Source organism: Caretta caretta, chromosome 21 (genome assembly GCF_965140235.1).
Source record: "Caretta caretta isolate rCarCar2 chromosome 21, rCarCar1.hap1, whole genome shotgun sequence".
Classification (NCBI taxonomy): Eukaryota; Metazoa; Chordata; order Testudines; family Cheloniidae; genus Caretta; species Caretta caretta.
The window spans coordinates 802,840-827,948 of record NC_134226.1 but is presented as its reverse complement, the minus strand read 5'-3'; the positions used below and the strand labels follow the sequence as shown (position 1 = coordinate 827,948).

At 42.4% G+C, this 25,109-nt stretch overlaps 2 protein-coding genes across 9 annotated transcripts in view; both read right to left on the bottom strand.

Moving 5' to 3' along the window:
• CSDE1 (cold shock domain containing E1) overlaps nucleotides 1-17,302 on the bottom strand; it is a 51,581-nt gene extending 34,279 nt beyond the window's left edge. Inside the window, exons 1-10 of one of the 6 annotated variants that reach the window (XM_075121947.1) lie at nucleotides 17,145-17,302; nucleotides 11,171-11,562; nucleotides 7,387-7,478; nucleotides 5,143-5,341; nucleotides 3,959-4,068; nucleotides 3,488-3,580; nucleotides 2,754-2,851; nucleotides 1,366-1,447; nucleotides 643-771; nucleotides 406-531 (exon numbers count right to left, since the gene is read on the bottom strand). In XM_075121947.1, coding sequence (XP_074978048.1) covers nucleotides 406-531; nucleotides 643-771; nucleotides 1,366-1,447; nucleotides 2,754-2,851; nucleotides 3,488-3,580; nucleotides 3,959-4,068; nucleotides 5,143-5,341 — 837 coding nt within the window. In that variant the 5' untranslated portion in view covers nucleotides 7,387-7,478; nucleotides 11,171-11,562; nucleotides 17,145-17,302. Of the gene's footprint in view, nucleotides 1-405; nucleotides 532-642; nucleotides 772-1,365; nucleotides 1,448-2,753; nucleotides 2,852-3,487; nucleotides 3,581-3,958; nucleotides 4,069-5,142; nucleotides 5,342-7,386; nucleotides 7,543-11,170; nucleotides 11,563-14,391; nucleotides 14,528-17,144 lie in introns of those variants that run through there. The other 5 variants (XM_048827026.2, XM_075121946.1, XM_048827030.2 and 2 more) reach the window with 5 other exon arrangements.
• A 1,745-nt stretch (nucleotides 17,303-19,047) lies between these two features.
• Nucleotides 19,048-24,333, bottom strand: SIKE1 (suppressor of IKBKE 1). 3 transcript variants are annotated; one of them, XM_048827033.2, is made up of 7 exons: nucleotides 24,210-24,333; nucleotides 23,487-23,653; nucleotides 23,295-23,400; nucleotides 22,367-22,509; nucleotides 21,844-21,957; nucleotides 21,661-21,722; nucleotides 19,048-21,158 (listed from the first exon to the last, which is right to left on the bottom strand). In XM_048827033.2, exons 2-7 carry the CDS (start codon nucleotides 23,643-23,645, stop codon nucleotides 21,101-21,103), a joined length of 642 nt encoding a protein of 213 aa, XP_048682990.1. In that variant the 5' UTR covers nucleotides 23,646-23,653; nucleotides 24,210-24,333; the 3' UTR covers nucleotides 19,048-21,100. The 3 variants fall into 3 exon arrangements, with proteins under 3 accessions (XP_048682990.1, XP_048682989.1, XP_048682991.1); XM_048827032.2 differs by lacking the exon at nucleotides 21,661-21,722 and having other exon boundaries at nucleotides 19,048-21,179; XM_048827034.2 differs by lacking the exons at nucleotides 21,661-21,722; nucleotides 24,210-24,333 and having other exon boundaries at nucleotides 23,487-23,683.
• Nucleotides 24,334-25,109: the final 776 nt, after the last annotated feature.

Sequence of the window (25,109 nt, the reverse complement as noted above, 5' to 3'; positions counted from 1 at the left end):
TGCTGGTAATAGCTTATCTAAAGTGATCAACAGGTGGGCCATTTCCAGCACAAATCTAGGTTTTCTCACCCTCCACCCCCCCACACAAATTCACTCTCCTGCTGGTGCTAGCCCATCCAAAGTGACAACTCTTTACATAATCAAGTCGGGCTATTTCCTGCATAGATCCAGGTCCATGTAATAATTTTACTTTGAATAATGTTATGGGGCTAAGATGCTAGAATCTAAACTGTGCTGTTGGAGATAAAACCCTCTCATACCACTCTACAGCAGAATCTTCATGTTTCAGCATTTGTGCTGAAATGTAAGAGCAGCACAATACAATTTGGACTAGATGAACACCTTTCTTCTGTTTCAGCCATGCAAATGTTGGGAAGATGACCTCTAAGAAATATTTAAATTTACCTGATTTTTGTTGGGTACTTTTGGGATTACTTTGGTTACAGTCCCATCAAAATGTTCAATGCTGATATCTTCAAAAATAACAGTTCCTTGAGGCAGTAGTCTTACATCTGTTGCGACTTCTTTACCCTATGAGCAGAAAGTAAATCAAAACAAGGTAAGAGGTATAAGTTACCAGAAGACTGTCAGTTTTTATATGTATTTGAATCTTGTCTTCAATTTTACTGAATTTGATCTTACATTTCTGTCTTTGATTGTAAACTCCACATCATCACCAGGCTGTAAGGCTTCTAAGTCACCTTTAAATTCACTATAGTGAAAGAATATCTCCTTTACGACATCGCCCCTTTCAATAAATCCAAAAGCCTCCTAAGAGAACATACAATGTTTAGCAAATAGTCAACTGTCTAAAACACCAAGACAATAGCTTTACTTTGAAGTCTGATAAAAAGTAAAGTCCTCAGATAAAACCAAGCAATGAGAAAAAGCCAAATAAAATGTTGCAGACTAAGTGTGCCCCCAGATGATCTACAGCAGACTTAACCACTGGAGACTCAACCAACCTCAACCACCGCTGGTGGCCCCAGCAACCAACACCAAAGCAGTGCATCCAGGAGCAACAGGGAGGGGCTTCTACTCCCTCCTCCCCCAAAAACAGCCCAGGAGGCTGTGACCACAAGAAGAGCTCCTGGTGGTGTCATTTGAGAAACGCTGATCTACAGCTACTGAACCATTTGTATAAAGATATTTTTGAAACTTAAGACACATATAATGGGAAAAACAACATTACTACAGCCATCTTAAAGAAAAGAAATAGTCAAGAGTAATTGTGTTAAAAACTGTTAATGGATCAAGTCCTGAAGTGTTTAAGTGCCTTCTGTGCCCAACCTTTACTACGCAGAGCATATACATATATTGTGCCTTTCAAACAGCTCTAAAAAGCTAAGAGTAAATCCTACTTACCTTCATGGCACAAACTACTCCTTGACAGCGGGCTTGTTTCTTTTTCAATAGCATAATGTTACGAGCACTTACAGCACCAGTACTAGGAAAAAGGGTAGATTACGATGACAAAGTGGACCTAAGCAGGGCCTCATAACAATTAGACAAATTTCATAAGCATATCAGATTTAATACAACTTTCTTATTTGCTATTTGACAGGGCAAGGTAGAGGAAACTAGAACATGCTACTCTTGCCAAGTAAAACTAAAAATCTTTTAAGTAAAGGTCTATTTAGCTAATCTTTTCTTGCTTTAAATATACACCCATTTGCAATTTAAGATCTTTGAACTAAAGCAAGAAATGCTAGACTATTATGTTTGAGATTCGATGGTTCTTTACAGAACTAAATATAAGAGATGCAATTACTTTTAAACTTGATAAAAGTACTTGCATCAGACATACGGCACCTTTGGCCAACACAATCAAAAAGACAGTTTCAGGAATTCTGGTAAACAAGTTTTGATTTCTAAATCTTGTGTGTAAGCACTAGCTTCTATGATAAATTGGAGAATTGGTCTGAATTTAATCAGATGAAACTGAATACAGATAAAGCCAAGTCCTACATTTAGGAAGGATACAAAAAAAATCAAATGCAAAACTACAAAATGGGGAATAACTGGCTATACAGTAGGATTGGTGAGAAGAACCTGGAAATTAGGGGTGGGGGGAAATCAAACAACGTAAATGTGATACAGTTTCAAAAATGGCTAATATTCTGGCATTTATTAACATGAGTGTCATAAGATAGACACGAGGTAATTATCCCACTCTGCTCAGCACTGGTGAGGCCTCATCTGGAGTACTGTGTCCAGTTCTGGGTGTCACATCAGGATACATGTGGACAAATTGGAAAGAGTCCTGAGGACAGCAATAAAAGTGATCAAAGGTTTAGAAAACCTGACCTATGAGGAAAAAGTAAAAAACCAGGCATGTTTAGTTTTGAGAAAAGAAGACTGAGGGAGGACCCGATAACAGTCTTCAGATATACGTTAAGGGCTGATACAAAGAGGACTGTGATCAGTTGCTCTCCATGTACACTGAAGGTCGGACAAGTAGTAACGGGTTTAATCTAGACGGAGGAAAGTTTAGGTGAGATATTATGAAAATCTTACTAACTATAAGAGTAATTAAGCTCCGTAATAGCATTCCAAGATAGGTTGTGGAATCCCCATCATTGGAGGTTTTTAAAAAACAGTTTGGACAAACACCTGTCAGGGATGGTCGAGGTTTACTTGGTCTTGCCTAAGTGCACATGACTTCTCAACGTCCCTTCCAGCCCAGCATTTCTGAACCATCACACCACATTGTTAATTCGGTGTGTAATAAGAAAATAGAAGTATCAACTTACTGTTTATTTGTATCAATTACAAAATTTATTTTATCTCCAGTTTCCAGCTGTACATTTCCATCAACATCCTCAGGGGTGTAAGTCAGGTAAAACACTTCCTGTAAATTAAGGTTCGCTAGCATTACTCTATTTGCAAAACGCAGCCTCGCCTTAAACAAGATTAAATGTCAATGTGGCATTAATTTAATAATTATTTTCCATTTCAAGTTACACTATTTCAACATTTGTGAAAAGTTGGAAATTGTGAAAACGTTGCATGCGAGAACGTTTTGGTTCCTTGGTGCTCGTGGTTTTGCTGAGTCCATACCCAGCAACTTGAGGAGTTGAAAGGTTTGTACACAGTATTACCATTACATTTAAGTTGATTTCCAAAGGGTAAAAGCGTTAAGTTCAAGAAAATAAAGATCCTATGAACAGTTAGTTGTTAATATTAACTGACATTAAATCATAATCATAACTAGTAAGAATCTATAACTAGGTATTTAGTTCTACATTAAATCCTTTAACAAAGTTATTATGGCAGAGTAAGTTGTAAAAAACATATGGAAGTCAACAGAGGTTTCTATATTTGTGGTAATTAGTGGTTGTAGTTCTTAGAGAAAAATTTAGACTGGGTGACAACTGCAGTTTAAACTGTCTACTTCAAAAACAAGTGCCAATTTTTATTTTTTTTTCTGTGTACAGATCACACTGGTTGGTCACTCAAAAGTTTAAGTAAAATACATGAGTTTTACCCCATTACGTTCGTAGCATACACTCCCTGTTGGACTCTGACCCGGGGCAGCTGGAGATTTACTCTCTAAATTGTGAGGAACAGCGCACACAACCTACCAGTCAAAAAAAAAAAAAAAAAAAATCCATTGCTAATCATTTCAGGAGCAGCACTGTGCAATACAAACTGAACTTTAATATCCTCTACTACACACTCAGGGATGCACTTTAAATGTAATCCACAAGAGGATGCCATGCTGCAAAGTTTCAAACTCACAGTACTTCTGCTGACTGTAAGAAGTGTTTGGGGTTAAATAAAAGCCCAAACTGAATCTTCATATTTTTGCCAAAGTCAGATAAAAAACAATTTCAATTTAATTGAAAAATTTATGCAACTAAGATTATGCGTGCAAAAATGGGATTTGTCCTTTTGTATTAGAATAAAATGGATATAAATTATTTGCATATAGAAATTAGACATCAGAGCAACTAACTTGTCCATTTATTCGCTCTTCAGGTAAAATTTCTGGTTTTATCTTCACCAATTTAACAGCAATGGGTTTTCCAGTTCGGCGATCAGAAGATACTTCAAATTCAACATCATCTGCAAGAATCAAAACCACAATAATGACACAGGACTCTCAAGCGCCATATTCACATTGTCTATTTAAAAAAAAAAATCAAAAAAATAAGCAGGAACAAAAGGACAAACAAAAAAAAGTAATGGAAAGGGAGGGAAAAGGAGAAACACGCATAAAGTAATGACATTTATTTGCTCTACACTCTGCTGTCTGAACACAAGTGAACCCTTACTGCTGTTGGAGGCCATTTTGCTTGTGGAAGTTTCTCCTGATAATAATCATTAAGTCTATTCTCCCCTTTTGCTAATGATCTGCGTTTTAAAGTCTTGCCACTTCCAACCTAATTCTAATACCTTCAGCTCACTCAATACTAAACGACATCAGGTTCCATGATAGATGTGTCGTGAAATTCTGTTTTTAATCTTTACTGCCAGATCAAGCAGAACTGTGGGGGAATAATGTCTCCCTACTGAAATAAGGTCACCTATCCCTAGTGTAACTCCACTGAAATTAATGGAGTACATCTGGGAATAACGTAGCCTATGGACTCACAAACAGGGGGAAGTAGGCAGAAGATGTATTGATTTTTGTATATAGTTTCCCTATCCCTAACACTTAAGTTTGTCCCAGCATGACTCCTTCTCAAAGGTAGCCATAAAACAACATCACTGACAGAAGACAAAAGCCTTAAATTACCAAGGATTTTCTCACATTGGTTTTCCTTTGGGAAACTGGGAGATTTCTGATTCATTTGTCAGTTTAGCCACTCAGAAGTAACTGTATATGTCTGTAGCGGTGGTTAGATGTATCAGAACTGTGTTACAATGTATAAGACTGCAATTCTTTAAAAAACCCTCAAATTAGAATGCAGATGTATGGAGTGGAAAATACAGTAAGCAGGAATATTCCTGCTTACTGTATTTTCCACTCCATACATCTGATGAAGTGGGTTATATCCCATGAAAGCTTATGCACAAATAAATTTGTTAGACTAAGTTGCCACAAGGACTCCTCGTTGTTTTTACTGATACAGACTAACATGGCTACCCTTCTGAAACCTATTAGAATGCAGAGAATCTTATTGGTTGACTTATTACCTCCTACTTTAAGCTCCTGCAGGTTGCCATTATACTGTGAACAGTGGAAGAACAGTCTAGCTTGTCGTTCTGAACACTGAATGAATCCATAAGAGGTCAGCAGTTTTTCAATAACCCCAGTTTCACGCAGTGCTGCCGAAGTACCATTGGGGTACCCGTTGTGTCCATTGTTGTGGAGAAGGTTTGGATCAAAGCTCATCTATTTAAAGAAATGAAAGGTAAGCTATAACTATTCCAAAACAAAGTTTCTCTTCCCCACCCTTGAAAAATCTTACACCAGTACATGATAAGTATAATAAATATGAAGTGAAGAGCCAGCTGAATGTTATGAAAAGACAACTGGCCAACAGGCAAATAAAATTTTGGACAATTCTTCATGATAAATTAAACTACTTTAGAGATATTCTAAGATAGTTTCCTAAATTTGAGTATTACCAATAAATTTAACAAAAACATGTTGTAATGATGACATAAAAATAATGTCTGCTCATCAGGTCAGATTTCATTCTAATTTACCCAGGCATGTTATTTTGCTTTTTTAAAATTAAATACTGTATTAAGAGCATCCTCAATGGAAGAACTCTTATAGTCACTGCTTTACGTTTGACAGTCTTAAACTAGAATTAGGATCAAGATAAAATATGACCTACTTTCACTGATGAAGTAGGTCATTAAGGAAATTAGGCAATATTAAGATTCTTCCCACATGGAACTAAAACATTTATAAGGCTTTTAAATAGCCACATTTTATTTAAGCATGTTTGTATATATTTGGTGACTGTCAAAGTTAAAGTTTTAGTTAACCAGTGAAAAAGTTTTAACCTGATTGTCATAGTAGTTAAATGTTGGTTGGAGCTTGGCAGGACTTTTAAAAAACTTAATTCAATAATAATGGAATTAGAAGGAAAAAAAGTTAAGATTTATTCAACCATCCTTTAACTTTTCTCTATAAAAGACTCTTCTTTAAATACATTTCAGAATTGTGTGTATCTGTAAAGAACTATTTCTTTAGATTTATAAATATGCAACGTGGGAACCCCCCATTGCTCTGCATAAGAATCCCTTATTCTTAACACTTTGATACTTGGAAGTAGAAGTGTGCTATTTATGTTTTAAAATAAGATCAAATTAGTAACCATTATAAAAAGGAGGCCCTAACAAGAAACCATGAACATCGTGCAATTCACAGAGAGCAGTCAAGACAAAGTGCCATCAACATGCAGTTTGAGATACTACATTTAATGTTTTCACTTGTTGCAGTTTCCAATGTATCTGTTTAAGAAACTGATTGCAGGTTTCCCTTTTGTTCTCAGATACCTATATATTCTGATCTGTCACAGCACCAAGCAGAGTAACACTCAAAACTAGTTAACATTAATAGGGTTAAAAGGCTTCAGAATAGCTTGTATAATGGCAATACTTTTTAACTACAGAACAGAGGATTAGGCACTCAGTGTACTCAAGTCTATGGTTAAGCAGTGCATATTAGCGTTTGCCAACCAGAGTGAAGTTAATGATCGAGGCAGGTAGCACAACTCTGGCTGTAAATTTCTTAAGCCACAAAACAGTAGTGGATTTCCTGTTAAGTAGGATGGACAGTAAGCCTAGGGCAATCAAATACCTGCAAGGGTCAGGTTCTGACTCTTTCTCAAAGAGAAACTACATCAATGCTTTGGGTGGTGGCATAAGAGAAGAGTGACATGATTTTTAGTCTGGAAGTTATTGCTAACCGAGGGGACTGTGCTTGCTGCTTCTCAACAGAACTTCACTTGGAACACGTTACATACGGACTTTTTAAAAGTGAAGAAGTGTCATTTAAGGGTGTCAACAGAGCCCACAAGTGCTGTTTTAGTTTTATGATCCATCCCAACCCCTCATTTTATAGTTTAAGATTAAAGGCAGATGGGGTAGCTTACACTAGGAAATAGTCACAGTCAATAATATACATCCCCACAGGATACACTTGGACCAAGTGGCAGTTAAACACACACACACACCCCAAACAAAGCGGGCCGGAGGGGAGGAGGCGCGGGGAATGACATTTTCATGTGGTAAGTTTCTGAAACAGATACAGGGAAAAAAAAAAAGTCTAGGATTTCCAACTGGCTCAGAAGGAATTGGATTCTTTAACTTGTTAAAAGGTTTGATATTAGAAAAGTTGAAAAGAGAGAATGTGCAAAGTTGTTAGCCCCTAAGATTCCCCATGCTATTAAAACAGATGTATAGACTGCTGCCCTGACTTACAGATCTCTGATACAGGGGGGTCCTCTTCTGCTTTTTAGACCCAGATGAGGTAGAAGATGAAGAGAAAGGTAAAAGAAGAGAAGGAGGGGGAGCTGCAGGAGGGGGGAGAGGATCTGATGACACAGTATAATGGTTCTCCATCTCATACAGCTGTGATAACATAGTACAATATTATAACTAGTCAAAATTTAGCACAACTTTAAAGACACGCAAGTCAATGTTAGTCAAGTCCATATCCTATAAGAGGTTAAACTAATTAGAACTTCACACTGAAATAGTAAACCCGCATTTCAGTTGTTTGCACAGGTTTACTGAATTGTTTTCAAGAAAAGCATACATGGCTACATTTCTAGTCCTGCATTTCCATTTTCTTTCCACTCACAGGTTGGCTCAAATTAGCAGGAGCATAGCCAAGTGCTACACAAAAGCTAGAGGCTAAAAGGGGATAAACATTGGAAGGAGAAGTGTATAGAAGTACCTCTAGAGCAGAGGTAGTTACCACAGATGTTGTACATGGACTAATTAAAATCCTCTAAACTACAATTATAATAGCAGTTGCTAAAAATCAACTCAATTCAGAGCCCCTTTCATCTTCAAACTTCTTCCATTGTACAGTATGCTCCCCACTAGAACAGGATAGATGGTATTCTATTGTCCCATTTTAAAGGGAGAGCAGAACAGATTAGTTTAATGGAAGCAGTAGTTACCACTTCAGCAAGATTGAACCTGACACTACCAACAGTTGTCAGGGGATCGGATATGGCTCCCACTGAAACCTGTGGGAAGATTCTCATGGACTTAAATGGGTACAGGGTCAGGGTTTTGCTTTGTATCTATGCCAGTGGAGAGTTCCTCCAAATTAAATTCCATAGAAATCCTGTGTCCAACAATACATTACTCAAATTGGAATATCTGAGAGTTGAAAGAATAGTTAAGTCTGACAGAACCTATAATTTTAGGACGGCTTGAGTGTTCCATCTTTCCCATTTTTATTAACGTTCTATATCTTTCATTATAAAAGCTTCTCTGTGACCGAGAGGGCAGAACATAGACGAAGACAAATCCTGAGCGGTGCTGAGCACTTGAAAACTCATCTATTCTTACTGGAAATTGCAAGTGGTACACTTCCTGCAGAATGCAGTCCTTCATGTAATTTCCAGAGCAAGCTGAACCCTTCTATTGCCGTGGATTTTAACTGTTCTCCATTTGGTATAGTAGCAAAATTGCTGGCCACTGTACAAGCCTTAGTTTAGGCAGCTGATTTCTCTTCAGCCATATTTAGCATTTTATTAAAAAGCCTTGAAGCATGTCATAGAAAGATCTGTTCTTCCATGGAGCTAGGGTACAAGTGAAAATACTAAAAACTAATCATTTATGGTAAATATTAGATAAAAATGCAAACAGTTTTATGAACAGTTTCTGTACAGTCAAGTTAACTATCCCAGGTTTTGTTGCCATCACATTAAAACTTGTAACTGAACAAAACAAGTTTGGATCAGTAAAGTTATATGTGAGGCAGGACACTTTCCTTCTCCTGTGAAAACAGTAACTCCACCAAACTGCTTCAAAATCATTTTTCCTATTTTCTTGGGACATCCTAAGCGACAGGAAACATTTCATATTCAGGTTTCAGAGTAGCAGCCATGTTAGTCTGTATTCGCAAAAAGAAAAGGAGTAGTTGTGGCACCTTAGAGGCTAACAAATTAAGGTGCCACAAGTATTCCTTTTCTTATTTCATATTCAGTTATATCAGAATAAGAGAGATTTTTCTGCTACGCTGGAATTTTTAGAGCTTTCTGATAAGCCATAATGATGTGTTAAAAGAATGTGTTAAATGTTAAAAGAATGAATCCATACAAAAGTGAAAAGCTTTTAAGAAACCTGACCACTTTACCTTAGTCTTGTTCAGACTGATGCAATTTCTCAACTCAGTAATAACTTCTATGACTGAATAAGATGTTTCAAATATGAAACCCCACAGACACCAGGAAAACAAATCAAGTATCAAGAAATACATCAACTAAAGCTTAACACAAGAATTAGTTACATTCTCAGTTTAAACATTAGCAAGTAGTACAAGCTTTAGAGAACACCTAAAGAGTTTTAGTTGCTATACCAAAATGTACTAGTACATGATATCATGGAGATAATATCAAACGTACTTACCACTACAACACTAGATCCAAAGACAAAATTCTAAAGCTACAAGAAGCTTCAAAACCATAACCGTGGTATATTCAGACAGATGCTCAAAATATCTTTATTCCTTAAATGTTACAATGATCAGAACGCCCTCATCAGCTCTACACTGTAGCAGAGCCTTCTGCCATAAGCCTAAATCAGGCCAGAATTTCAGTCTTTGGGATACCCACCTTCAAAGTGGTGCAGCCCCTAGGGCACCTCCCTCTGTAAGGCAGACAGCATCAAGGGAATGCAACACCCTTAAGTACTCCCTATAGATTGGCTTTAACAGCCATCAACACTAAAATTTATTTTAAAAAAGAGGAGCTGGTGTCCTGCAAACTGTCAGTAGTGAGGAAATGGTTGGGGGAAGGGAATGAAATGATTTTCAAACTGAAAATAGTTCAGCAACAGTATGGGTGAAGCAATTAACCTACTCTGGAAGAGCTATAGTGATGGTGGCAGACACCTCACATTGATAAGAGGGCCCCAAGTTTTATTAAATCCATTTGAAAAATGGACTCTGCATGCTTCTGAAGTAGAACTGCCAGTAAATGCCAGATATCTTGGAACTAGAGGTATTCAAGTGTTACAAATATGCAAAAAAATTAAAAACTACGTTCAAAAAAACCTCAACTAACAAGGTAAAGACACTTTGCTGTCATTTCTCTTGCTCAAAAGGAAGTTTTTGCATTATACCATTTGAGCTAGTTTGGGTTTAATTTTAAGACATTCCAGAATGGTGAAATTTTTTTTTTTTTTTTAAACTGATTGGCCATAAGATAAATTCAGTCCAATAGGAGATGCATTGCCCAGGTTGACACGAACATATGCAGTAGGGGAAGAAAACAGCAAGGAAAATTCAACAAGTTCTTTCCAAGCGCTTGATGTATTTCTACATCTATTTCAACTTAATTTTATAATGCTGAATATAACAAAATCAAACACGGTAACTGTGTCAATTTATATGGGCCGCTTATCCAGAGTCCCATCACAAAAGGTGCTCGAGGCAGCTTCCAAACAAGAGGCCAGATTTAAAAAAGGTTGGCATTGCTGTACTAGTCTACAGAAGCCTGGATTGTTTTTTTGCAATGCAGAAGCCAGATGCTTTTTGCTAGACTGGACCCATGGGTACTCTCCAACTCAGCAGTCCACTACTAAAAGAAGTCATCTTGTACATCTAACCTTACAGTTTACAGATGTGGGGACTATCAACTGCAGCAATATCCGTATTTGAGGATAAATAGGAATTTTATTAAAAAAGATAACGATTTAAAGCATTAGAGTAAACTGATATTTCAAGAGAAACCTGGAAAAAATTGCAGAAGCTTTGAGAAATGATTGCATGCATTTACAAGGTTGCTTTCATTTAAAACTATTTATGGGGTGTCTTTAGGAATTGTTACTTGTAGTTTGTACGCACTTGGCCAGTAATGGAAAGCAATCTGGTTCTATTAATTCTACCCTCATACATTTGAGACCAACAAACACTAGCCTATGCAATAGTGAAAATTTGTTAAGTTTTATGTTATATGCCAAATAATTGAAGGATTTAGTTCAGAACCATTTATAACTGTTTAATATAGATAGTACATGCACCAACCTCGCAGTGATATTCAAATATTGCACTTTCAGTAGTATTCGCGGATTCTTCTGTTTCAGCACACGTTTCAAAGTATGAAGACTGCTATTATTAAAAAAAAGACAGCGAGAGGAAAATGATCTATCAAACTACTAAAGAATATAACTGCTGCTGCACTGGGGAGTTTCAGTGCAGCACTGGAGAAAACAAAGACTACTAGCAGCGTTGGGACGTGCTCTTTTGAAGCTGTTGAGTAGGCACAAACTTCTTGTTTCAGATCAAGTGTTGTGTCTTCAGTGTAGGTTTACTCTTCTTTGGTCTTGTCTTGTTGTTACAATGTGGCGTGTTCCTTTCCTGATCTGAACTTGAAGCAGCAGTTTCAGGTGGTAAATTCTGTTCTGTTACACTTCATACTGGAGAAGGAAAAAAAACACAAACACACACTAAGTATACTTGGGATAAACATATTACAGACCATAAATTCTGACCACCAGGTACTTTGCCACTACCTTAATGCTGCAGGTTTGTCCCATGATGGGCAAGATTATCTGCTTTTACAGATGCCCTCTAGTTTTCCCATTTTTGGTCTTAGATACCCAAGAGGATCCACCTCCAACCACGAAGAGAACAAACATTTCCAACTCATGACGGCCTCTGCAGATGCAGTAATGCTTCCCAAGAAAGCAACAAATTTTATTACATATCAAAACACTGCAACAGTAACCTTGCTTTGATCAATACCAAGTGAACAAAAGGTGTCATTTATGTGAATTCGAACCTTTTCCCCTAAACTGTTTATATCAGGGATCGGCAACCGGCAGCACATGAGCTGATTTTTAGTGGCACTCTGCTGCCAGCCAGGGTCCCGACTGCCAGTGCCGCTCCGCCCGCTGCCTGCCTGGATGAACGGAACTCCAGGCTGGCAGTGGGCTGAGCAGGGCCGGTGGCCAGGACCATGCCTGGCAGGGTCTGGTGGAGGGAACCCCAGACCGGCAACAGGCTGGGCAGCTCAGCCCGCTGCCGTCCTGGGGTCCTGGCACCTGACAGCCGGGGTCCTGGCCACCGGCCCCGCTCAGCCCACTGCCAGTCTGGGGTTCCGGCTGCTGGCCCCTGGCATGCAAAACCTTAAATTACAGTAAATAAATGAAGACTTGGCACACCACTTCTCAAAGGCTGCCAACCCCTGGTTTATATGATCCATTTGACAGCACTTTATGTTTAGTCAGTTTCACAGTTTAATCAACAAGCCTTTCCTGCTGTTAATGTGGGTCTTGGACACAACCAGAAACTTTAAAAAAAAACCCCAATGTGGTCAGGGAGATATAGGTGCAGGTCTAGTACCTAGAACTACTCTGTCTTTGTATAAACTTAACTGATTTGCAACTGATGGTGTCCCCTGAATCAGTCATTGCTGTAAGTGAACAAACAGTATACTCGGACAATATAGATAAGTTGTACCATCAAGTGTCATTTTATGACATTTCAAAACCTCATTATGCAACACCTAGAGCCAATGAACAGCATTAATATTAGACTATTTCTGTAGTAATCTCTGGGCATTACAATCCTTTCCGAACATGTACTGTTTCAATTTCCACAAGCAGAGGGCTTAAAAGGGAAACAGACATCTAATATATTGGGCTACTAGGTGAAAGATAAACGATTTAGGGCATAAATATATCCTGCACACAAGCCAGTACAAGTGTGTTCCCTGGATGGGAAAACAGTGAAGTTACATATTGCACAATTGGTTGAAACACTACTCATTGAGAAGTTATCAATGGCTCACTGTCAAACTGGGAGGGCATATCTAGTAGGATCCTATGGGGTCAATCCTGGGTCTAGTATTATTTAATATTTTCCATTAACAATTTGGATAAGGTAATGGAGAGCATGCTTACAAAATTTCCAGACAACACCAAGGTGGGAGGAGTTGGAAGTATTGTGGAACTCAGGATTAGAATTCAAAAGGACCTTGACAAATTGGAGAATAGGACTGAATTCAACAAGATTAAATTCAATAAAGGCAGTGAAGTAATTTGCACTTAGGAAGCAAAAACCAAATGTACAACAAAATGAGGAATAACTGGGTTGGTGGTAGTACTGCTGGAAAGGATTGGCAGAAGGTTAAAGTGGATCCACAAATAAAATGCGAGCCGTCAGTTGATGCAGCTGCAAAAAAGGCTAATATTCTGGGGTGTATTAACACAAAAGTTGTAAGTAAGATGAGAAAATCATCACACTCCGCTCAGCACCAGTGTCCAGTTCTGGGTATCACACATTAGGAAAGATGTGGAAAAATTAGGAAGAGCCCAAAGGACAGCAACAAAAATGATCAAAGGTTTAGAAAACCTGACCTATGAGGAAAGGTAAAAAAATCAGGCTTGAGAAAAAGACAAATAAGGGGGTACCTGATAATAGTCTGTAAATATGTTAAGGGCTGTTAGAAAGAGGAGTGTCATCAATTGTTCTCCGTGTCCACTGAAGGCAGAACAAGAAATAAAGGGTTTAATCTGCAGCAGGGGAGATTTAGGTTAGATATTAGGAGGTTCTGGACTCCCCAACAGAGGTTTTTAAGAACAGGTTGGACAAACATCTGTCAGGAAAGGTCTCGGTTTACTTGGTCATGCCTCAGTGCAGGGGGCTAGACTTGATGACTTTGAGGTCCCTCCCAGCACTATATTTCTATTATATTCCCCACATCATCTGAAGGCGGAGGACACCAACTCAGCCTATGAGTGCCTTCTTTGCAGCACCATTCCCCCTTTCTCCCAGTAGGACTTGAGAAACCATCATCCACTGTGAAGCACAATACTGACTGAGTCCACACTGATTTAAGATTCCTCCTCCATAATCTGAGAATACCATACCAAGAGGGAAATTTTGGATCATCAGAATCTTTTAAGACAACCCATAACTCTTAACACAACTATGCTACTATGGAGATACAAGAGGGCCTGAGGTACTGCAGAAGCACAAGGCCTCCATACAAATAGCTCTGATCCAGTGGATCCCTGAAATAATGGGTAAATCCAGAGCCAGATCCACAAGGATAGACTCACTGTTTTGCGGCTAGTGTTCCCCCCTTTCAGTTATACACAGTCCTAGTATATCTTAGCAACTTTTCCACATAATTAAAACACACCAGCAGTACAAGTTTGCATCTCTCTGCATGATTCAACCTGGAAAAAAAGACACTTGGTTTTTGATGTTTCTTGAAAAGTTTAAGCTTATGGTCGTACCTTTAACGCTCCATCAGGAACAGGGAATTTGAATTAACATTTTGATGAAACATGGGTGGGTCTCTCAGCTCTGCATTTCATCCAGCTTGTCATAAAAAGCTGAGAATGTGCACCAAACTTTGAAGTTATTTATAACTATGTTTCCAAAAAGCATTAGGTTTTTAAGATTTCTCCCCTCACTACACCCACACAACACCTGCAACAAAACAAGCTATTTGAGAGATGCAGAAGAGAGTAAACTGAAAAGCTTTACCAAAATCAAGTGACAGTATCCACTTGACCATAATGTACAGAGACAATGCTGTCTTAAGAAGGGCCAATTGTTACCATATAGCATTGTCAGTGCATATGAAGATTATATACTGACTTGACACAGAAGAAAATGAGGAAGGATGGAGAGAACCTACTGAGATGGTTGGGGGAAGGGGGATGCCTTGCAAACAAGTCAGGATCCCCTTATTAAAATACTTTTCATCCAAATTGCCTAGCACGCTATTGGTACTGTTAAATTAATGCTACATTAAACACTTTTTAGCCTTGCAAGAACATGACTTAGTTCTTTCATGAAGCTATTCAAAACATTTCTTATCCTAATTTCAAGTCTGCCTAGGGCTAATTTAATTAGATATGGAAAAATTTTAGCATACTTTCATTTCATAAAACTTTGGTTTGATGTAAGATGAGTTTACCATTCTTACAGTATTGAGAAAGGTTTGGTGAGTCAGACAGAACTTGAGTAAAATCTGAATGTGTGTCTGCCTCAAATTCTTTACTTTTCAACTCAGCTGCTATAAATACTCCTCCCAGCCATAAACACAGAGAGCAGCTGCCCAGCCCTCAAGTCACACTGGTCTCTGCATTTGTATATTTACAGCAGAGAGGATTAACTCAGAGACAAAGCTAAAGCTATACATGTTTTGCAGTTTAAGGTCTCTCAAGTTTTAATTAGTTTAAAAAAGAGGGTTATTAAGTACTCCGCACATGCATGTTTTCAGTTCATCAGAATCAAAATATTGCAGAGCTTAAGCCACAACCATTTTCTGTTACCCATTCTTTTGAAACTGGGATGTATTCTCATGTAGTTTCAAAACACAACGCAACAGATGGGGTTAAAACACCATTTGTGTTTAACTCAAATGTGATTATAATATATCTCAAGAGAACAATGCTGCCATGTTTAATGGAAATTGGATGTTACATTTTTACCTAGCAAGCCACAGCTCTGAAGACAATACTAATAATTTATAGTAAAGTTACTTTGGAGATCCTTCAAATAGTTCATTGTTTAAGCACCTTCTATCAGCTAAAGGCAACAGAAGTAAGAACTCCAGAAGACTCCACAGGATATCCACAAAACTCGGGCAATGCAGTAGCAATTGTTAGATGCTATTGATCTGAAGCTGAGATTGTTTAAAAGCATGAGAGAGACTGGGAGGGGAGAGAAATCAAGGTAGATGTTGAAGTGACAAATTTGTTAGTAGGCCATGCAAGTTAACAGATGTATTTAACAACAATTCAAACTGAAACAATGGTAAATATTAAAGCAAACTTAGTTTTATCTTTTAAACTGGTCTAGAGCTAGCCAGTGTATCTTGTGGAATGACGTTATTACTCCAGACAAAGAACAGAATCTGATGCACCAGTCTCATTAGCGGGGCACCCACTAGGGCCTGCAGCAAACCAAGAGGCTCATGCAGACATTTACAGTGCACTGGAACATGGTATCCAGACGCATGTTAGGTTGGAGGGAGCGGCAGCCTCCCCATCCAGGCCTCCATGCGTCTCCAACACGTTACTCTGCAGCAAAATGGTGGCCGCTGGGAAAGACTGAGGAGAAAAAACCCCACGGACGTCCTGGCTTGGGGTGGTGCCGAACTCCTCAGCCCCGAACGCGCTGCGCAGAGAAGCAGCGCTGCCCTGCCGGGGGCTGCTAGCCGAGGCTCAGCGGAAAGGGGTGAGGGGTGGAGGCCCAAGCATGACAAAGCATCGGCCCGAGAGGGCGCTCCTCCCCGCAGCCCCGCGAAGGCAGGCCGTACCCACGGCTCCGCCGGCCATGACGGCTCCCCGACGAGACAGCAGGCGCAGGGCCTGCGACCCTCGCCGCATACAAAGGGGGGGAAAGGAAAATGGCGGCTGCTCCCCCACACACAAAGGAAGAGAGGCCTGGCTCCCTCCCGGGCGGGGCTAACTGCGCGCTGCATGCCGGGACCCGTAGTTCTCCCCCGCTCCGTCCCCAAGAGCCCCTCGGCAGGCCCCTCACAGGGCACCTCGCAACCCGTCGTCCTCCCCGCGCCCAGGCCCCACCAAGGCAGCACCGCCCAGGCCTTCATCCCCCAGCAGCGCTCGCGGGCTGCCCTGCTCGGCGGCTGCCGGGAGCCGTAGTGCTGAAACGGCCCAGGCCCCCGGCCCCGCGCAGCTCGAACTACACCCCCAGCAGTCCCCGCGGCAGGCCGCCGCCCGCGGCACGCTGGGACTCGAGCTGCTCAGGCCCCATCTTCGGCCCACAACCCGCGGGACCCCCCAGCGGCTTCCGCGCAGGCCGCGGCTTACCGCGCCGGGCCCCCTCGGCCTGCCCGCGCCTCCCCACAGGAAGCGCGGGGGAGGGGCTCTGCCCGCTCGGGACCGTTGGGCGGAGGGGGCGACGGAGACGCGAGCTCCCAGGCCACGCCAGCCCCTCCCGCCGCCCTCGGAGCTCACGGGGCCCGACTAGGCGGGTGCGGGCGCCCCAGGGCCGCTCCTCGGGCCGCACTTACCCCAACAGCTCAGCGCCCCCGCTCCAGCGCCGCCATGAGCAGCACGGCACAGCACGTAGGAATAAATCCCGGCCTCTCGCGAGAGACCCGTGGGGCGGGGCCGGCAACTAGGGAAGAATGCGCGTGCGCGCGGGGAACTCGATGAGGGGAACGCGCAAGCGCATAAAAGGACCCCCTCCCCCCCCCCCCCGGGAAAGTGCGCATGCGCCCCCCGGGCAGGGGGCGCTAGTGCGAGAAACGGAGCCAACGGGCGAGGGCCCCACGTGCCCAGGCCGCAGCCCGGGGGCGCGCTCAGCCGGGGGCGCGGCCGAGGGACCCCAGGGCCAGGCTGCAGGGCGAGGAGCGGCGACCCGGGTTCCCGCGAGCGGGGCGTGTCTCGGCTGAGTGCCCGGCGCGCTGCCGGCACGGCCCCTCGCCCGCATCCCGCACCGAGCGCCCGCTGCGCCGGGGCCGCTCAGCGACAACCCCCGGCCCAACGCCGCGGCTCGCTGCCAGCGTGCGCAGACGGCGCTGGTGCGTTTTACAGCCGCTCAGGACTCGCCCCACCAGGCCTAAACGGCAGTGCTTCAAAGCGCTAGCTCGTCTGGGCTCGGGCTTCCAGTGAAGTTCATCAGTCTAGCCCCCAGTAAGGAATCCCTGTGAAGTTTTGCTGCTCTAGAAGAGGCAGCTGCAGTTGTGTAACGTCTGTATTTGAAAGCATTCAGTTCTAAGCGTTTGAAAATTATTTACAATAACTTACAAAGCTACAGCGTGCTCTACTATCCAGAATGAAAGTACTATTTCAAAATAGCCTTTCAGTGTCAGTCATGAGACCCGAAAGCGCAGATCGTGCCCCACGCAATAGATCTATTCCTGGAAATGTCCATACTGTGTTACAGACAGCTGTTCCACTTTTTTGGATTGTTAACAAGGACATGAGACGCAGCACTACAAGTAAAATGCAGGATTCCTTTGCTCACAGAAAAGCCTGAAATAACTAAGTGAGCTGTCCCTCACGAAAGCTTATGCTCAAATGAATTTGTTCATCTCTAAGGTGCCACAAGTACTCCTTTTCTTTAAAGAAACCAAAGATACCTTTGCTGCATGGATTTGTCCTGTTACTCTTAAGGGTCAGAAATGTTCAGACCTGAAAGTGAAAAAAACCTAAATAAAATTATTAGGAATAGAAATAAGGATTTATGATAGCTGTTCTCTACAAGTTTTTTCTATTGGGCCCTACTTTGTCTAAAGAGACATTTCACAGTTTTGAAAGAAGGGGTTGTATCCTTTCTCTCCATGGATTAAAGTGCTAAGTAGAAAGCAACAGGAAGAACAAAGTGGTCTTTCAGATGTGGCTAGCCCCTGTTTAAACTTGTGTTGATAGGAAGGGGGGGAGTAGGGCTTTTCTATTGTTGGCCGCCAGTTACACAACTTCCAGAATCAATGGCGATAAGAGCACTTCACTCTTACGACAGAGCTACAGTAGGAGAGTATATGCTTTCACACAATATAAACATACGTAATTTTACCAATTCACAGCCCTGGTATTACAGTAAAACCCATCATGTGCTAGAGGGTATGTGGACATATAAGAATACAATCCTGTACCCCAGAGAGCTTGCAATGTAAAAGCATTCAGAGCATGTTCCTCAGTCAAATCTGACAGATGGCTGGAATTCCTCAGGAGACACTGCTGCAGAGATACGTCACCCTCTCATAGAAATCAAAGCCCACATTAGTGGAACTAACTCTTTCTCTCTTTCTGGAGGCTGAATTTTCTTATGCAAACTGGATATCTGTGCACAGAGCACTCATTTTTGTTTTGCCTCTATTATAACTTCTAAATAATTAGTCAAAGTAATTACATTGCATGGGGTTACAAGTGTTGGTAGATATCCATCTATATGAAGTATTACCATGTGACTGTGCTTTAAGAGATTTATTTCAAGAAAAATAAGAAGCCAATATACATACATGATAAATCTGAGATGTAAAGAAAACTATTTCAAGTTGGCTGACTGATTAGAGCAGGCAAATGAGAGAAAGAATTATCCTAGCACACCCCAGTAACACTAATTTATTTATAGTATCTTCTTCCTTAGAATATTTACAGTGTAAATCAGAATCAAACAGACTGAGCATGTATCTGCTCATTATAGGAACTCATTTGACACTGAAAGTGGCACTGATGGCATATTTAAAAGGCATAAAGCTACAACTGGTGCTAAGGAACAACTGAACCAGTTTCTACTAATTAGTCTATGTTTGTACAGCACAGCAGAGCAGCAATTTTCCTGTCAATTCCAAGTTCTGTACTCAGGATCCCAGGTCCTGGTGGTTGCAGTACGGTCATCCAGGAGGTGGAGTCTGAGAAAGGTGCCAACTTATTTCTCAGCACTTCCACTGAGGAAGATAAATTGTGGGAAGGGAAAGAACAGGGAGGTATTTTGCTCTTGGACCAAAGTTCAGATGCTGTGCTGAAAGGTTGGATTTTCAACAGTTAGGCACCTAACTCAGTGACTTCAATGGGAGTTGAGCACCCTTATGCTCTTCTGGAAATCCCTCCAATAGCAGTAAGTCAAAGATAACAATACATTTAAGGTCACACATTCTACAGTGAACATTTACGTTTAGAAAAGTGGAATAGCAGAAGTACTCATTAAAACAGCACCCTCTTGACCCCTCTTCCTAGTAAGGATTTCAGTGGTGACTGTCTGAGAAGGCAACTGCTGCTCAGCTTCCAATTTCTTAAACTCCACATCTTAATCAAGCTGCTGTACAACCCAGTGTAGTGTCATGAGTGTGGAATGCATTTACGCCAATCTCACAGCACACATTACCATAAGAGCAAGATCCATAATAAATAATTATTCTGTTTGCAGCTCTACACTGAAGCGCTATGGTAAAAATGACCTTGAATACAGAAAAATTCTGTCTGGTCTCAAAGCACTCACTGAGTTATTCAGAAAAATAGCATTCTAGGTTATTTCATTTATTCTTCAACTGAGATGGAAGAAAGGAGAAGAGAGAATTTTTCTCCCATTATTTTCCTTTCCAGAAGTCCTTGTCTCTACCCAACTCACACTTGCCAAAGATGTCCTGGGGTGAGGGAAGGAATTCTCTCCCAATCAAAACCATAAGGCCTACATCCACCTGTGTCCAACAAAAACCTCACTCTCAGAAGAGGATGAAGTAAAAACTACACTCTTGCTGGAACTGAGAAGTTTAGTATTAATTCATGAAAATAAATCTTTTGAATACTTGCTAACAGGGATAGACAGCCTGCATTTAAAAATTTATCGTTTCTGGATTAAGAGTGATGCTTTTAAACATTACCTAGTTTTTTGGGCTTTGGGTGTGTTCACTCCTTCCAACACAAGAGCTAGAAAACACGCAAAATTACAACTCTGCCATTCTCTGGGTCTGTTTACAATAAAAAGCAGAGAGTCTGTAGTTAAGTGACATTGTTAACCCAGCCAAATGCTGTGTGGAGAGTTATTTAAAGCAAAATTACAAGAGTGATGTTTAATATTTACAAGAAAACTTCTCCAATAAACGTTTTCACTCATATATATAAGAAAAAAAATCACAACTTGTAAAATGCTCTATAACCACTGATGAAGTGAGAATGCTAAAGTAGATTTGAATTGCAGGCCACAGAGTTAGATGTCTCCCATTGGGGCTGATCCAGAAACATTCTTCATGAGAGGAAACAAACAATTGCAAGGAGTATAGCTGCATAAATACCACATTGTTAAGCTGCTGTATACTGTTAAGACTGAGCAGCAATACAAACCCTTGCCATTAGAGGGTGACATGAGACAGGGATATCAGGAAACACATGAAGTAATAAAACAGAACTAAGATAAAATGTTTTCCTATACGGTGGTTGGTTTCCATAGAGTTTTGAAAGTCAAGAGTTTGGAGAGAGAGTTATTGTGTGACTTGAGATGCAATGTCAGGCAGCTCCTCTCGCCTCACCTCGATAGTTTCTTTGCTGATGGATAACAGCTCCCGCAGCTCTTTATTTTCAAGCTGCAAAAATCGATATATTGGCTAAAACAGAAATGAACTAATTCATAATTAAAATGTCAGTACTAAAGAGCTCTAACATACTGAAATTGTACAGTGGAGAACAACTCTGCACTGGCAGAGAGGGGAACTAAATAACCTAAGATGTCTTTTCTATCTCTTAATTCTACACATACAGACACCCCCCCCACACACCACAGAAGAACCTTGGGTGAATGGAGAGACATAGGGGCTGTGCTCTTTATTTCACTTTTAAATGTTTTAATTTGGTGCCCAATACACAAAAATAGTGAGCACAGATGGGATATCCCTCGGTCTCTTACTTTCTGCTCTCCATAAATAGAAAAAGCATTTTAGAACAGGATTAGTGCATCCTATACAAAACAGCAGCCTTTATGAAGTAAAATCCTTGTTGCTGACTGCTACAGAAATATTAAATATAGAAAGACGTGTCTTTCTAAAGTCGTTTGCTATTTGGTGAGTTTTTTTTATAACATTTACTTACTGTATGCAAAATTTAAAGAGATCGTTAGGATTTCCCTTTAAAAAGCCAGCCTGGGTCATATCCTGTATGAAGCAGAAAGGATTTCTCTGAATCAGTCAATATCCCAAAACCTCACCCTTAGTGAGTATGAGTAGGCAACAGGTCCATCCCACAACCAACTTCACTGCCACACCAAGATCTTACCTCCAACTGGGCTAGTTTTTCCTGAATTTTACAGAATTGATCATCATCCATCTGAACAGCTTTTCTCATCACTTCCCCCATCTCACAGATTCTGTCCACGTGACTCTCAATTTCCTGCAAATACATTGAAGCAGGACAATACTATGCTCAGTTGACAGTGGCACCGTTTTACATCTTCTAAATACTTTTCCAATAGCGACAAGTAGGACTACGTCCCTTCTTGAATGAAGTTTATGTATTTTATTAGTTCCTTTTTAAAATGTAGATTTTGTTAAGCTGAAGTTGGCTTGGAACTCTGGGTTACTGTTGCAGTGTTTATAGGAAGGAATGGAAGGTGCAGGAGGTCCCATGGCTTATGGAATCAGGAAGGATATTTCAGAGCAGAGTTGTTTGTGGGAAAGGATACAAAGTAAGCATAAAGGTAAATGATAGTGGCAGAGCACAGGGTTTTTAAAGTACAGACTTTATTCCCAACACTTGGCAGAAATAGGTAAAATAATGATTACCGCTCTCCCCAACTTACCACAGAATGAGCAACATGCACTTTTAGGACAGGCTCAGCATCCACATCTTTTCTTCCCATTATTAAATGTAACATCTGCTTCCTGTACTTGCTCATGATAAGTTCCAAAGCATCTTGATGTTCCTCCAAGGAGATCCACAACTCTACAACATACAATACAATCATCATGAAACAACAATTTTGAAGGGCACCTTCCGCACTACAATTATATGAGGTTACCTTCCATTATACACACAGACTTAATAAAGACAAGTTCCTAGCAGGTGGATAAAATCTCCCACGCTTCCTGTTCAATTAAGTTACTTTAAAAAGAACATACTGTAAAGTTTTCAAGCAACCCAATTTCCCTCCACCTTGAATTGCACATTTAATTACAATCTAGAGAGAAATAAACCAATACATTACACTATGATGGAAAAGTTACTGGCCTCAGAACCCTGAAGTTTTATTTATACAGCAAAAAATTTTATTCAATATAATAGGCTCTAGAGAAGAAATAGCCTTTTCATAGGAGATGGATGCCTTTATTTTCATTGTTCCTCAAGTCATTACAGGTACTTCCAAAATGCACGTTTCTAAGCTCCCACCTTTAACACACTTTCTTCATAATAAAACCCCATCAGGAAACTCCACTGAAGGGATTCTTTCTTCTGAGACTTTAATGACAGGGTTAAGAAAGTTCCAAATCATAATGACTTTCCCTCAGTTATACCACTTAAGAATTATAAGAAGCCACTAGGTAAAATGTAAAGTCATAATTGTTGTCAATGCCTTACCTTTGCACATACAGTTAAGCACAAGATGCTAGGTATTTTAGCACATCTGCATTCCCTTTCAAGTTATGCTGTTTATAGGTATATAATTTACTATTCTAAAGGTTCTAGGCATTCAAGTGTGAAGAGCAATCATGTAGAGCTAGACTACTAACCTCTGTTTTCCTGTTGCAAGTCTCTGATCTGTGTGTTTTCTTGTGATAGCAAGATGTGAGGTTTGTATTTAGATGTGTCCTTCAGATCAGCTGCATCTTCTTGGTACTTGAAAAACAAAGGGACACTTTTACCAAGGATAACAACATTTGTATAACTCTTTTGCATAGAAGAGTGGTGTCTCCTGCACTAACCTTTTCTGACAGTGACGTTCCAATCTCCTTCATGGCTGCCACCCGTTTATGGAGGACAGTAGACTGATCAATGAGAGACTCTGCTGCATTATCATGGTCTTTCAGCCTTTCAAGCAAAGTCTTGGCATCTGTTAAGATCTTCTCTATCGTGCAGGTCATAGTGAGCACTGAGAACAAACAGCGGCAGTAGGTACATATCAGGCACCTGCTTCCCGTGCAGGAAACGCGCCCTCCTGCCTCAGGCGAATTAACAGGAGATTGGCCTGGGACATGTCTGGGGAGGCCGGAATGCCGAGGACACGACGCTGGGGGCGTCTGCCCCCGGCCCGCTGGCTTCCCCTCGCCCCTGCAGCACACGAGGGAACTGCCCGACCGCGGCTCCCCCGGCGGTTGCCAGCTTTCAGCGGATGAATTCCTAGCGGAATCACCACATGACATTACCTTTAATTGAAGATTAATCTTTTAATTCCTGGAGACTCCAGGACAATGCGAGAGGGTTAGGAACCTACCCACGCCCCCCCAGCGCAACCCCCCCGCAGCGCGGCTACACTCCCCCAGGCCGAGCGGGACGAGATCCAGTCCCGGCCGGAGGGCGCTGAGGCGGCGCAGGGGCTGCGGCCGGGCTCGGGTGGCTGGCTGAGGCCGCGGTGATGGGCGCCGCTTAGGCCCCTCCCACAGCCGTAGGGCGGCCGCCATGGGGGCGGGGCACCCTTGGACACTCACCTCCTCAGCCGTCGCTTCCGCGTCCCCACCCGGTCCTGCGGGACAGCGCATGCGCGGTATCTCCCCGGGACGGGTCTTGGCACCCCAGCGCGACGGGCACCTGCGCATGCGTAGTTTCCTCCCTGGCTTGAGCGCAAGAGTGCATGGGCAGATCTCTCCCCACCCTTCACTCAGGGTCACGCCGGAGTCATTGGTGCAGCGGCGGGTCCGTGTGGGCGGGGTCCCCCATGATAACCCCCGACCTCTGACCCCGCTCCCACCCTGGGACCCCAGCCCTACCCCCGGCCCGCGCGGGGCCTGCTCAGCCGGCATCCATCGGCAGCGCGCGGCGCCCTCCGGCTCCGCCCGGCTCCGCCCGGCGGGCTGTCCCCATGGCCCGGCGACACCGGAGACCGTGCCTGGCCTGCAACCTGTTCGCCAGGGACCCCTGGCGACGGGGCAGGTCCAAACCCGGCGGGCAGACTGTGGGGCTGGCGATGAGGGAATGGTGGGGATGAAACGGGAGACCCATTCCTCTCCCCAGACTCCCTGGGGATTCTACCGGAGACCCGTCCCCCCCCCCCCACCCCAGCGCGCCTGGGGATTCTACCGGAGACCCGTCCCCCCCCCCCCCCCAGCGCTCCTGGGGATTCTACCGGAGACCCGTCCCCCCCCCCCCCAGCGCTCCTGGGGATTCTACCGGAGACCCGTCCCTCCCCCCCCCCCCAGCGCTCCTGGGGATTCTACCGGAGACCCGTTCCTCCCCCCCCCCCCCAGCGCGCCTGGGGATTCTACCGGAGACCCGTTCCTCCCCCCCCCCCCCCAGCGCGCCTGGGGATTCTACCGGAGACCCGTTCCTCCCCCCCCCCCCCAGCGCGCCTGGGGATTCTACCGGAGACCCGTTCCTCCCCCCCCCCCCCC